Source organism: Asterias amurensis, chromosome 22, assembly GCF_032118995.1.
Source record: "Asterias amurensis chromosome 22, ASM3211899v1".
Lineage (NCBI taxonomy): Eukaryota > Metazoa > Echinodermata > Asteroidea > Forcipulatida > Asteriidae > Asterias > Asterias amurensis.
The window spans coordinates 11,159,365-11,173,352 of record NC_092669.1 but is presented as its reverse complement, the minus strand read 5'-3'; the positions used below and the strand labels follow the sequence as shown (position 1 = coordinate 11,173,352).

General features: G+C 38.7%; 2 protein-coding genes across 3 annotated transcripts in view; one reads left to right on the top strand and one right to left on the bottom strand.

Moving 5' to 3' along the window:
- LOC139953605 (importin-7-like) overlaps positions 1-9,378 on the top strand; it is a 30,315-nt gene extending 20,937 nt beyond the window's left edge. Inside the window, exons 21-26 of the mRNA XM_071953076.1 lie at positions 334-554; positions 1,629-1,771; positions 2,930-3,063; positions 3,442-3,577; positions 5,939-6,055; positions 6,904-9,378. Coding sequence (XP_071809177.1) covers positions 334-554; positions 1,629-1,771; positions 2,930-3,063; positions 3,442-3,577; positions 5,939-6,055; positions 6,904-6,989 — 837 coding nt within the window. The 3' untranslated portion in view covers positions 6,990-9,378. The remainder of the gene's footprint in view (positions 1-333; positions 555-1,628; positions 1,772-2,929; positions 3,064-3,441; positions 3,578-5,938; positions 6,056-6,903) is intronic.
- A 383-nt stretch (positions 9,379-9,761) lies between these two features.
- LOC139953606 (uncharacterized) overlaps positions 9,762-13,988 on the bottom strand; it is a 69,964-nt gene continuing 65,737 nt past the window's right edge. The window contains exons 3-4 of one of the 2 annotated variants that reach the window (XM_071953077.1): positions 10,222-13,419; positions 9,762-9,832 (exon numbers count right to left, since the gene is read on the bottom strand). In XM_071953077.1, the coding sequence (XP_071809178.1) occupies positions 12,497-13,419 (923 nt within the window). In that variant the 3' untranslated portion in view covers positions 9,762-9,832; positions 10,222-12,496. Of the gene's footprint in view, positions 9,833-10,221; positions 13,420-13,988 lie in introns of those variants that run through there. The other variant, XM_071953078.1, reaches the window with a different exon arrangement.

Here is a 13,988-nt window from a genome sequence, read left to right as displayed (position 1 = left end):
GGTCACACGAAGTTGTGTGCTTTCAGATGCTTGATTTCGAGACCTCAAATTCTAAACTTGAGGTCTCGAAATCAAATTCGTGGAAAAATACTTCTTTCTCGATAACTGTGTTACTTCAGAGGGAGTCGTTTCTCACAGTTTTATTCTATGAACAGCTCCCCATTACTCGTTACCAAGTAAGGTTTTATGCTAATAATTATTTTGAGTAATTACCAATAGTGTCCACTGCCTTTAACAGCCTTATGAAATTAGGCACTTGTTTCAATATTTCTCATCCCTACTAAAACTAAAACTGTAATTGTTTATTATTGTTATTTTGTTATATTTTTTTAGTGTGTGCCACTTTTCGTGGAGGTCGTCCTCAACAGATTGACGAGGGAGGTTAAGACGACGGAGTTAAGGCAGATGTGTCTTCAGGTCGTCGTCGCCGCCTTGTACTATAACCCCATGCTACTGATGGAAACACTAGAGAAGATGACGATACCTAATACCAACGAGGCTGTCACGGCGCAGTTTGTTAAACAGTGGCTGCATGACACCGACTGCTTCTTAGGGTAAGGGTTATGTCTTTTGCTTATAGACTATGTGACCTTTGTTTACAATAAGTGTGACCTTGTACATTCTTTAAGTATTTTGGCAGGCAAGATACTGCATTGGTCCTATGGGAAAGTTGACATTTTGTGTCATAATTTCCACATAAAACCAAGAGTTATGAAAGTAAAAGCTGGACAAGTTTTGAGATGTGCTCGCCTTTCATCATATCAAAAGTTGATAAAAATTAGACAGTGCAATCTCCATAAAATATAAGATTTTATATTTTCTTCAATTGAGCTGTGTACAAATCATGCCTGCAGGAAGTCCGGGCTCTGTGGTTCTTTTGTAAACATGTGATGTCACAGTTCACATCGTCTATGACATTTTTCTCCAAGTCCACAAAGGGCGAGTGGGTTAACAAAATTGGGGCCAGGTTTCCAAACCGTATATGTATGGGGTATGATACTCTCCTTATTGCTGGGCGGCACAACGTGTTTTGCTCGGAGTGCTGGGCAGAAATTGTGAGTCCTGGGCAGGGCCTGCCCAGCACCTCCCTCGGAAATTTCAGTTTTAGATGTGGGAGGAGAACCCCAGAGTTTTTTAGGTCAAGTAGTGCCCAGATTAGGGGAAACGGGGCAATCCTTTGTGAAGTAGCAGGCCCAATCTGTTGGGAACAGTTTCCTCAATTTAATTTCAATTATTCTTAATCAGAAGTTGGGAACGCACAGTAGAATTACACCTAAGCCAGTCATACTGGGTGTGTTCATTTAGCTTCCCTAGGTCGACCCCCGGTCTGCCCCGGTTCATTCGAATAGCTTTGACGGGGCTCACCCGGGTCAGCCCCCAGTGCCCTGCTTGTGGAGTGGGTCACTTGGGGGTGAACTGAGGTGCATGCCGTCACCACGAGAGGGCGAGTGTGATCGTTCGATTAGCTCTTGTCAGGGGCTCACCCGAGTAAGCACTGCAGGGTCGACCCAGGGAAGCTAAACGAACGCACCCAGTAACTTTCCGCGTAGTAGCGGAAGAAGAAGTTCAAAGGGGAAATGGCTAAACAAAAACTTTCTTTTCGCTAATGGCTACCTTTTTGATTTCAGGTTACACGACAGAAAGGTCTGTGTCTTGGGTATCTGTACCCTACTCTCAATCCCCAGCAAGCCACCCGTTGTCTTGGAGTGCGCCCAGCAGTTTATACCCGCATTGATCATGCTGTTCAGAGGACTAAAGAGGGCGTACGAGTGTAAGTTTGTTTTAAAGGAACTGTACACCTTTGGTAATTGTCAAAGACCAGTCTTCCCACTTGGTGTATCCCAACAAATGCATCAAATAACAAACCTGTGAAAATAAACCCATATAATAAAGCCTCGGATAGCAGAGTAGGGCTTTTAGAACCAAAGATAAATGTTAATAAGCTCATGCTTGCAACTTTTCAAGCTCGCCTGCTTTTGCGCTCAGAGTTTTCAAGTTTCTTCTCAACAGCCTGTCGCATCCCCGAGTAGTAAATAAGCAAGTCAGTGTTCTATACTGCAGTGTTAAGTCATGCGGTCCTGTCACAGAAATTGTGACAGGACACCTAATTCACATAAAGATTAAAAAAGACAATGATTTTCCCATGTATTGGTGTTAAAAACAACGCACTGTCGTTACCCAGCAAAATCGGTGCAGCCATCGGCAGTGTACAGCACTTAAAGCCATTGGACCCTTTCGGTAAACAGTGTTGTCCAAGGCCCACACTTTGTGTACCACAACTTCTATATCAAATAACAAACCTGTGAAAGTTTAGGCTCAATCGGTCATCGGAGTTGGGAGAAAACAACGGAAAAACCCACCCATGTTTCCGCGCGTTTCGCCGTGTCATGACATGTGTTTAAAATAAATCCGTAATTCTCGTTAACGAGAATTTATATTGTTTTACCGTTTTCTCAAAAAGTAAAGCATTTCATGGACTAATATTTCAAGAGAAGTCTTTCACCATTACCTTCTATAAACCCTGTAAATTATTTGTAAATCTGTGAACTTTTATTTTGTTTTCTGTACCTTCTATAAACCCTGTAAATTATTTGTAAATCTGTGAACTTTTATTTTTTTTTCTGTACCGAAAGGGTCCAATGGCTTTAAGCATACTGGCCAAAATGGATTTTTTTTTTTTTTTTAACAAAAATAGCCCTCTAAGGATTAAACAAATTTAGCTGCTGAATTTGTAATGGGTTTTTGCAGTGTGTTTGTTGACCCCTAAACATGCCAAATACTGATTTGTGGTGACATTCATTGGTCGGTGTAATTAAACAAAAAAAAGCAACCTCCTACTACAAACTGTGGCTGTGCCCATAACTTTGTGGGTTGAAATAGCCCTGCAGGGATTAATCTAACGTCAAGCCAAATTTTTGCCACCCCTCAGGTCGAGCTACGGCGGAGGAGGAAGATTCAGATGAAGAAGAGGAAGACAGCGATTATGAAGAGGCAGCCTTAGAGAGTGACGAAGATGAAATAGACGAAGATGGAGCAGAATACTTGGAGAGATTAGAAAGAATCGTAAGTTTAGCTCCTGAATTTTTAGTGAAGTAGCTCGTTTGTATTGACCATTAATAATTTTTTATCTGTATGTATGAAAGATGAATGGAAAAAACAAACAAACAAACAAACAAACAAACAAACAAACAAACAAAACAAAGTATATCGTACAAGGATCTGGGTACTTGTTGTAGGACACAAAACACAATGTCCACAGATTTACCTTACACAATTTGAAGATGGTAGAAAGCTTCTTTTAGAATGTTGTAGTAAATTGCCGTAGTTTTTGAGAAATGAGTAGAAAACTTGACCCCACAAAATGGCTGACCGTGTTAAAATTTTAAATATAAAACTAAATATTTTCTTATTCCTATGATGTCATTATGATGTTATCATCAGGCTAATGATCGAGATGACGATAGTGATGATGAAGAGATGTATGAGGAGACCGCCCTCGAGGGATACAACACCCCCCTCGACGACGAGGACGGACCATTTGACGACGAGTACATGCTGTTCAAAAATATCCTCACAAGTGAGTCAATAACTTCTAATCTCGTTGGTCTTGTTTGTAAAACATCATGGGGGCCAGCGGAGCTCCGTCTCCCACGAGACTGGACGACAAATGCCGTCCTGTGTTGAGGCGGGACCGAGAAGGCTGGCGGGGCCCTAGCCTGCCTGGGTTGAGGGGCTCTAGAATTGAAAAGGTCATGGGTTTGAATCCCACCCAAGTGATATGACTGTGATTTTGTTTACAGAACTCCGGAGGTACTGGGTATTCAGACGCAACTATTTTCAGTAGTCAAGGTGGTGCGATTAAGCAAGTAATTGAAAAGCGGCAGTCGCTACAAGACAAAGTTGCAAAGTTGCAAACCAATAGTTGCAAATTTTTGTATCCTATTGTTATTGTGATCAAATGAAATTGATATACCTACATTGTATGTATGTGTGTTATTGTTGTTTTCTTGTTGGATTTAACAGACAATTAACTTTTCAGCTGACCAGCTGCTTTCCTTGTTCTTTGTTTCACACTGACTGGTCATATTTTCCCCTGGAATAATTCTCTGGGGTTTTTCTCCCTCATGCAAAACTGTAACTTCTTTCCTTGTCTTCTCTCCATATTATGGTTCTTGGCTGGAACAGTGATTGAGTTCACTTTTCTGAGAGTTCTTGACTTTAAATAAATGAAATGAAATCTTTCAGGAAACTGCTTTGTATACCTGATTTTTATTGACTATTTCCTCCCATTTAAGACCCCTTTAACAAAACGTGGTGTTAAATTTTAATTACTGGCTGGTCCAGTTCTTGCTTTAATTGTTTTGCTCACTGATTATTTTCCAACCTTGTGTTTGGTTCTTTTATTTGTACCACGCCCGACGTTTACTCATCAGTGATTTGATTATTACAACTGAATGTTTAAAGTAATATTACTGTGGTGTTCACCTTTTTACTCAAAATGGTTATTATTTATCATTTTATTTAGATTGTTTGTTCTATGTAGGCATAAGGCTAAAGCTACAATTTTGTTTCTCATCCTCAATGTATTAGTATCTATTAAAAAAAAGATATGCTATTATTGTTGTTGTTGATTTGGTTTTGAGTTAAAGGAACACGTTGCCTTGGATCGGTCGAGTTGGTCTTTGAAAAGCCTTCTGTAACCGTTTGTTATTAAATCAATATGGTTAGAAAGATGTTGTAAAACTAGAATACAATGATCTACACAAATATGCCTTGAAAATGTGTGGTTTTCTTTTTACCTCGTCGACTATCACGGTCGGCCATTTTTGACTCCCATAAATGGCCGATCCTGTTAGTTCGCGACGTAAAATGAAAACTGTGCAATTTTTAGTGATACTTGTGTGGATCATTATATTCTACTTTTATAACATCTTTCCAACCATATGCATTTCATAAGAAACGGTTTCAAATGCTTTTCATAGACCAACTCGTCCGATCCAAGGCAATGTGTTCCTTTAATACAAAATAATAGTAACAAAACTTAAACAGCGCTTGAACAAATGACACTAGTCAGACACCAAGTAGGTACAACTGTATGGACAAATAAAAAAAAAAGACACTGAATAATTAAAACAATTCTTAAAAACACTCTACCTGTAGGATTAAAAACTGAACAGTAATATTGCAATTTGGTCATAAAATACAAAATATTATGAAACATTAATGGTTATTCAGCAGGCTTATGCAAAATTGCTCACTAACTTTAGGATTGTCCTTTTTAATTATTAAATTAATATCAATAATTATTATTTATCATCTAATTTTGAGTTTCCGTTTTATGTAGGCTTAAAGCTATTCAATTCTTAAAGGCAGTGGACACTATTGGTAATTACTCAAAATAATTGTTAGCATAAAACCTCACTTGGTAACAAATAACGGGGAGAGGTTAATAGTATAAAACATTGTGAAAAACGGCTCCCTCTGAAGTAAAGTAGTTTTCGAGAAAGAAGTAATTTTCCACAAATTTAATTTCGAGACCTCAGATTTAGAATTTAAGGTCTCGAAATCAAGCACTTGAAAGCACACAACTTTGTGTGACAAGGGTGTTTTTTCTTTCATTATTATCTCACAACTTCTGTGACCTATTGAGTTCAAATTTTCTTAGGTTTTTGTTATTTTATGCATATGTTGAGACACACCAAGTGAGAAGACTGGTTTTTTGGCAATTACCAATAGTGTCCACTGTCTTTAACAGTAGGATGGTCCTTTTTTCCCTCGAGATATTCAACAATTAATATTTATCATTTAGTATTTTTTTTTTTAAGTTGATGTAGGCTTAAAGCTAAGCTACAATTCTATTTGTTATCTATTAAAAATGATATTATTATTATTGTTTTGGTTTTGAATGATAAGAATTATCCTTTTTTATTTCCCGCAGATATTCAAGCTCATGACCCGTCTTGGTACAGCGCCCTCACCGCGCATCTCTCTCCAGATCAACAGAATGACATGCAAGAGATTGCCAAGATGGCCGACCAGAGGAATGCAGCCGCAGGTAAGCAAGATTTTATATGCTTAGCAGATTTAGCTGGGAACCGGTCTCAAACAATATGTAATCTGTAGGGTTTAAAAACTTTTCATGGTGGAAGTATAAAGCCCGGTTCATATGTGAATGCGATACGAATGTTGATGACACAAATTTATCAATGAATAATTCGCAATTTGTGCTCAACTGTTGCGAAACATTCGCTGCGAAAACGGTCTTGTGACCTCAAAATTCAAATCCCATTCGCATTTGCAGGAAGAACAAACGGAGTTTAACCAAGAGAGGTTTGGAGTAACACTGTTTGGATGTCTCTTTTTGAGCAGTGTTGGTTCTGAAAAGACCCAGTGGTTAACTACTCAGCATTTCGATCAGTATGCTCTGATCCTCTTCAGGAGACTGCTGGACTCTGGAATTACATACAGGCCACAAAGGCCATGGTCTTCGTTACCCCTGGGCCCAATTTCATAGAGCTGCTTAAGCAGAAAATTTTGCTTAATCAAAAAATTCATTGCTAAGTAAAATCAGATTACCGGCCAAGACTCCACTTAATTGTTATGCTAAGTAAACAACAGCTAAATACTAGTCACAAGCAATGTATATGGCATGAAATTTTGGCCAGTAACATGTGTAAAATAAGCGAGCTATTTTCTTGCTTAAGCAAATTTTTTGCTTAAGCAGCTCTATGAAATTGGCCCCTGGTCTTGGCCTAAGTGCGCCTTCAATGTTTCTCATTGAATTTAAGATTTTCCAGTGCCCTAAGGAAAATGAAAATGGCCTTGCCCTTTCAACATGTTCAAAGATGAAATTCCAGACCTGAATAGTATTAACTAATTATTTTTTATTTTTTTATTTTCTAGAATCCCGAAGAATCGAAAAGCAAGGCGGTTACAAATTCCAAGCTCCAAGCGTCCCATCAAGTTTCAACTTTGGCGGAATGTCATAATCATAGATAGAAAATAATTAACATTATGTCAAGGTCGGTGTATAAAGTATTACTTGGCGTCTCATCATTATTTCCCACCCCCCTCAGAAAAAAAATGGAGTAACCCCACTCGAAAAACAGTCACCCGCTTGCCTTATGCCATCTTTAACCTCTCAGAACCAATCAAGTGATGCTCTAGCCCTCCTACTGTCTGACCGTTTAATATCTTGGGTTTGAATGATAGATAAACTATGCCAACCTGCAATATGCATGTGGCGAATGCATCTACACAGTTCAGTCAACCCTCCTACTGTCGGACCATTCAATATCACCCCTTGGGTTTTGAATGAGACACTGTAGATGAACTATGCCAACCTGCAAGTTGCAGTACACGGTCAACCCTCCTACTGTCTCACCATTCAATATCACCCATTGGGTTTTGAATGATACACTATAGATAAACTATGCCAACCTGCAATTTGCAGTACACGGTCAACCCTCCTACAGTCTGACCATTCAATATCACCCACTGGGTTTTGAATGATACACTGTAGATGAACTATGCCAACCTGCAATTTGCAGTACACGGTCAATCCTACTGTCTCACCATTCAATATCACCCACTGGGTTTTGAATGATACACTGTAGATGAACTATGCCAACCTGCAATTTGCAGTACACGGTCAACCCTCCTACTGTCTCACCATTCAATATCACCCATTGGGTTTTGAATGATACACTGTAGATGAACTATGCCAACCTGCAACTTGCAGTACATGGTCAATCCTCCTACTGTCTCACCATTCAATATTACCCACTGGGTTTTGAATGATACACTGTAGATAAACTATGCCAACCTGCAACTTGCAGTACACGGTCAATCCTCCTACTGTCTCACCATTCAATATCACCCCTTGGGTTTTGAATGAGACACTGTAGATAAACTATGTCAACCTGCAATTTGCAGTACACGGTCAACCTTCCTACTGTCTGACCATTCAATATCATCCACCATTATTTTGAATGATAGATAAACAATGCTAGCCTGCATTATGATATCATGTGGTGAACAGTCAACCCTCTTATGTCTGACCATCCAAAATCATCAACTTTGGTTTTGAATGATAGATAAACTATGCTAGCCTGCAATTTGCAGTACACGGTCAACCCTCCTACTGTCTGACCATTCAATACCATCCACTGTGGTTTTGAATGATAGATAAAGTCTGCCAGCCTGCAATATGATATAAGTGGTGAATGCATAATACACAGAACATGTACTGATAGCTCAGTACACAGTGCACCAACCCATGCAGTTGTGTGGTTTCGATTGACAAACTCGGTGGAAAATGTTGCGGAAAGTTAGGGGGTTAAAAGCTTTTTTAGGGAAATGAATTTGTCTGGCTGCTGTTTTAAGCATGGTTTGATTCGCTGTACAGTTTAAACTTTATCAAAGTCGAGGGTAACTTTGTAAGGATCTGGGGTAGTTACAGCTGATGTTTTTGTCGTTTCTTGAGGGGTGGGAAGGCCTACAACTTGTAAAATTTTCATTCTGCTTTTGGAAATTGAAAATAAATTGTACAAAATTGTCATTGCTTTTTGCCCTATTCTACTTTACTGCTTGTGGATACACAACTTTGTTTTAAATTTTTTGTTTTATTTGTTGCAATGGAACCAATCAGGCGTTAATCGCTGGTTAGATGCGAACTAAGTCGCACAAGCATAGTCTGGATTTAGTAGGAATGAGCTTTGCGGTATGCAACACTTTGGGTGGCAAATGTCCCGACATAACTCCTTACAAGTGCAAGTAATTTGTTATATTTTTTTTTTGATATTTGTGGTTTTATTTCAAAATAGAGGCTGGCATTTCTGGATTCAGTAGGAAATGAGCTTTCCAACGGTGTCCAACACTTTGGGTTGCAAGTTACACCCTGACACCCCTCCCAACAAATAAAAGTAATTTTCATTAATATTTGTTCAAAATGGGGGTCATCAGTTTAAGATTCAGTAGAAAAGGAGCTTTTAAACGGTATCATACACTTGGGGTTTCAAACATCATCCCGACATCACGCCCAAAATAAAAATCAGCGTTTCTGGATAAAGTAGGAAAAGAGCTTTCCAACGGTATCCAACACTTGGGGTTGCAAATATCATCCTTACACCATCCCAACAAATAATGTTTGTCATTTTTTTTTTTTTTTTTTTTTAAATGGAAGTCGGCATTTCTGGATTCAGTTCGGAAAGAGCTTTCCAACGGTATCCAACACTCGAGGTTTCAAAAAGGCTTTGTGTCGATATCCAACACCTAGATAAGAGAATATCAAAATTATCTACGCATATAACTTGCCTTTTTGTTTAGCACTTGGATATCTGAAGTTCGAAATTGGCATGCAATGACCCCCCCCCCCCCCTAAATAAACAAATACAAATCCAACAAATCAGAACTAAATTTGCTATTTTTCAAAAAATTAGTTGGGAAACAGCTGACACTGAAAACTGCAAAAGGCCTGACAATCATTCATTTAATAAACTTTGACCTCGCACGGCCATTTAAATTTTGTATTAATTTTGTTATTTTGAAGTTTAAAGAATGTTGGTTTCCAAAAGATATGTCCGAAGGCGTCATCAACAGTATATAGAGCTTTCACAATATTATTTTGTTTGTTTTTTTGTTCTTTTTTCTGTTTTATTTCGATTTTTTTTTTTTATTGGGTAAAAAATACTAATGTGTACATAACTTGCGTAATATTTTTTACCAAACACGCTATGTGTAAAACTGTATGGTAGCCACCTTTGTCTAGTCCCCTGTATATGCAATGGCTCTATAGTTCACTTCGTCATAACCAAGAAAGGGGATCTGACTACTGTTGCAGCTTAAAGGAACACGTTGCCTTGGATCGGTCGATTTGGTACTTGAAAAGCGATCTGCAACAGTTTGTTATACAATCGGCATGGTTGGAAAGATACTGAAAAAGTAGAATACCATGATCTACACAAATATGCCTCGAAATTGCGTGGTTTTCTTTTTACCTCGTCGACTAACACGGTCGGCCATTTATGGGAGTCAAATTTTTGACTCCCATAAATGGCCGACCGTGTTAGTTCGCGACGTATAATGAAAACCGTGCAATTTTGAATGATACTTGTGTGGATAATTATATTCTACTTTCAAACCATCTTTCCAACCATATGCATTTAATAAAAAACGGTTACAAACGCTTTTTATAGACCAACTCGTCCGATCCAAGGCAACGTGTTCCTTTAATTCTGATAGCATTGATTTGATAGTCATCTAAAGGCACACAAATTTCAATATTCCCTCGCAACTTTTGATGACCAATTGAGTCAAAATTTTCACCGATTTTTTTTTTTATTGTATGCATATGTTTGGATACACCAAGTGAGATTCTGTTATTTGACAACTACCAAACTATGTCCATGGGTCGATTTCACAAAGAGTTAGGACTAGTCCGCACATGGCTAGTCCTAGGAGATATCAAAAGCACATGGCTAGTCCTAAGGTAGGACGAGTAACTCGTCCTTAACTCGTCCTAACTCGAGATAAGACTAGTCTTAATTCTTTATGAAATCCAACCCAGTTCCTTTAAAGGGAAGGTACACATTTGGTAATTACTCAAAACAAATATGAACTTTAAAACTGACTTGGTAACGAGCATTTGAGAGCTGTTGATAGTATAAAACATTGTGAGAAATGGCTCCCTCTGAAGTAGCATCCCTCTGAAGTAGCATAAATTTTGGAATTGAAGTAATTTCTCACTAAAATAATAAAAGACTTCTAGCTAGAAGTCTTTTATTTCTATCTGAAAGCACACAAATTCGTCCAACAAGGGTGTTTTTTCTCTCATCATTAGCTCAAATTTTCACAGCCTTGTTATATAATGCTAAATGTTGGGATGTACCGAGTGAGAAGACTGGTCTTTGACAATTACCAAACATGTACCTTCCCTTTAACTCTTTGTGAAATCCACCCCAGTGCCTTTAAGGTGTGATGCTCTTTTGGGAGAGTAGAGTCGGATTTTGTTTTGGTTAATATTAGTCACTCGAAGCATCGTTACTTTGGGTGTTTGTCGGCCATTTTGATTTTCCCTCCCATTCAGACCAATGCTACCACACCGAGGCTGAGAGGGGAATTAGTCTGGTCCCATCTTGGTGTGTTCAATATCAGTATTCTGTATTGCCATTGTAGTCAGGGTATCAGACAAGGTGTAGAGTACTTAATAAGTATCTGGTTGAGATGCTCCAAAATTGTAAAAATGTAAAATAAAATGTCATGGACTGATTTTCAACATGTCCTTACACCGGCCCTAGAACTGTTAAGCCAAGAATTCAACTTTAAAAACAGATATTTGGTATTCCTACAGCTACTCAAAGACTGCAGAAAACGGGAATACAAAAAAATCCCGTCTGAATTTTTTTTATTTCCCTAAGTATGTTGAAATTAACTTATAAAAATAACAACTTCCAAAGTACCAAGTATATTTTCCTTTAAAAGCGGACATTTAATTGTTTTTAAATTATTTTAACAATTTGTTTTTGTCTTGAGTCAGGATTTATGTTTCATTCAGCCTCACTCACAAACAAATAATAAACAATAACAATATTTAGTAAATTTCCACAATGTGATGAAATACCATGATCAATTGTATTGTAATCAATTTTTAATAAATAACAACAACCCAGTTTAATAATTATAATATTCTTTCAACTGATTATGTAAAATAAAAAGAATGTTTGAATTTTACGAGTCGGTTTAGACTTGGAACAATTATTTAAAAAAAGAGGAAAACCTGCAATAAACTTTGAAGTGTTTGGCAGTGTCTCGTTTTGTGTATAATGTATACAAAAAACAAACATCACTGATATTAATTTTTTGTGACGTCACACCATTGATGAAAGTGTAAAACCTTTAATGGCCCTTGGTGAAACACCATGCATGTTTAAAGGTACTTGACCCTGTTGGTAATTACTCAAAATAATTAGCCCATTACCATACATAAAAACAAAAATGAAAAGTTGTTAATAGTTATGTACAAAACAGCCTGGGAGAAACGGCTCCCTCTAGCGAGAGAGGTAATTTATCACTCAATCATACACATGTGGGTGTTTTCGTTTAGCTTCCCTGGGTCGACCCCGGTGTGTGGCGGTTTTTTTCTTCCAGGACGAACGTAGGTAATTATCTGCACACGTTCGTCCTGGGAAAAAAAACCGTCACACACCGGGGGCGGGGTCGACCCAGGGAAGCTAAACGAACGCACCCAAAGATACGCTGACAACTTCTATTGCGGACGTGACAGCAGTGTACTGTTTGGGCATCTATGGAAAGCTTACGTTACTGCACGTTTATCCAATGATATTACTGTATCCAATGGAATCACTGGATCTGAGTAGCAGGTACCTTTCAGGGGCCCAGTCTACACATAACCAAGAACAATGGAGTTACCTTGTTTAAAGTCTGCTGCCACCTAGCGTCCCCAAAAGTCCCCCATTGGATAGCCAATCAGCTGACCTCAAATTACCCAAAGACTATATTTCTTGAGTTTGTCAACCTTCACATCATGTCCAATAATGTAACTCAAATGCAAAACAATTGTGTCATTGTTCTTTTTTCTCCAACTGTTGTTAAAGTACTGTAAGCCATCAGGAAACTGCTCGTTCTTTAAGGTTTTCACTTTTAACCCCGGGATGATCTTCTTTGCAATTAACCTGTTTAAGACGTGTTGATCTGGCGTGTTCTTGTCTGTCGTTGCCAACAAGTGAGCCCATTCTTTGACTAAATTAATAGTGTTGTTTGTTGGACTGTAGTACACGATCCCGTCACAGAACCACTCACGTGGTGCGGTAAACTCATTATGCAAAGCAATATCAAAATCCCAATCCATGTCCCTCAATGGATCACGGAACCAAAAAGTATCAACATCCATAAACAGAACTCGGTTCCCGTTCTCTAAGAACGAAAGAACGTACGCTGGACGTTTGTTGACGAGGTGGTTGTACACTTCTGAGTTGAGTCTCATCGCCTCGCTGCCGGATTTGCCGGAGTCGGTTTTCTGGATGCGAAGCCCTGGTTGGGTTTTTGCTCTTTCAGATAATACCTCGTAAGACTTGTCATCTTCTGTGATGATTGTGATGTTGGGTTGCGCCCCAACTCTCCGGGCGCTCTCCAGCATGTTTTCTGCGATGTCCAGGAACCCAGCGTTAGTAGTGGTCAGGACGACAGTGTCACAGTTTTTGTTAGTCCCTGGTTTGGTACTGTCAAACACTGGTGCAATGTATGACACTGGGTAGATGGGTGGATGACGGTGTTTGATGAATGCGGTGGTCCGGACGATAGTGGAACTGCGTGTGTTATTCAGTATTTGACGATCAGTTATGTCCCATTCGTTAACTAGGACTAAATTTGGAGATATTTTGAAATAGTAGTAGAACAAACCTGCAAAAACAAGTAAATTTCTATCAGATACTTCTTTGTTTTTGTAAACTTTCTTTTAACTTTGGGCCTAGGTATAGTGTGGAGTACAGATACCTAATCCATCAAATAGGTGGTTGGGGGGGGGGGGGTGGGTCAGCAGAACATCCATCAAAATATTCCACTCAATAATAAACAGTGTAGGAGCAAACAGTGAAATTACAATACTTAAAGGAACACGTTGCCTTGGATCGGACGAGTTGGTCTATAAAAAGCGTTTGAAACCGTTTGTTATGAAATGTATATGGTTAGAAAGATGTTTTAAAAGTAGAATGTAATGATCCACACAAGTATCTCTCAAAATTGCACGGTTTTCTTTTTACGTCGCGAACTATCACGGTCGGCCATTTATGGGAGTCAAAATTTTGACTCCCATAAATGGCCGACCGTGTTATTGGACGAGGTAAAAAGAAAACCACGCAACTTCGAGGCAGATTTGTGTAGATCATGGTATTCTACTTTTACATCATCTTTCTAACCATATGCATTTTATAATAAACGGTCACAAAACGCTTTTCACAGACCAACTCGAC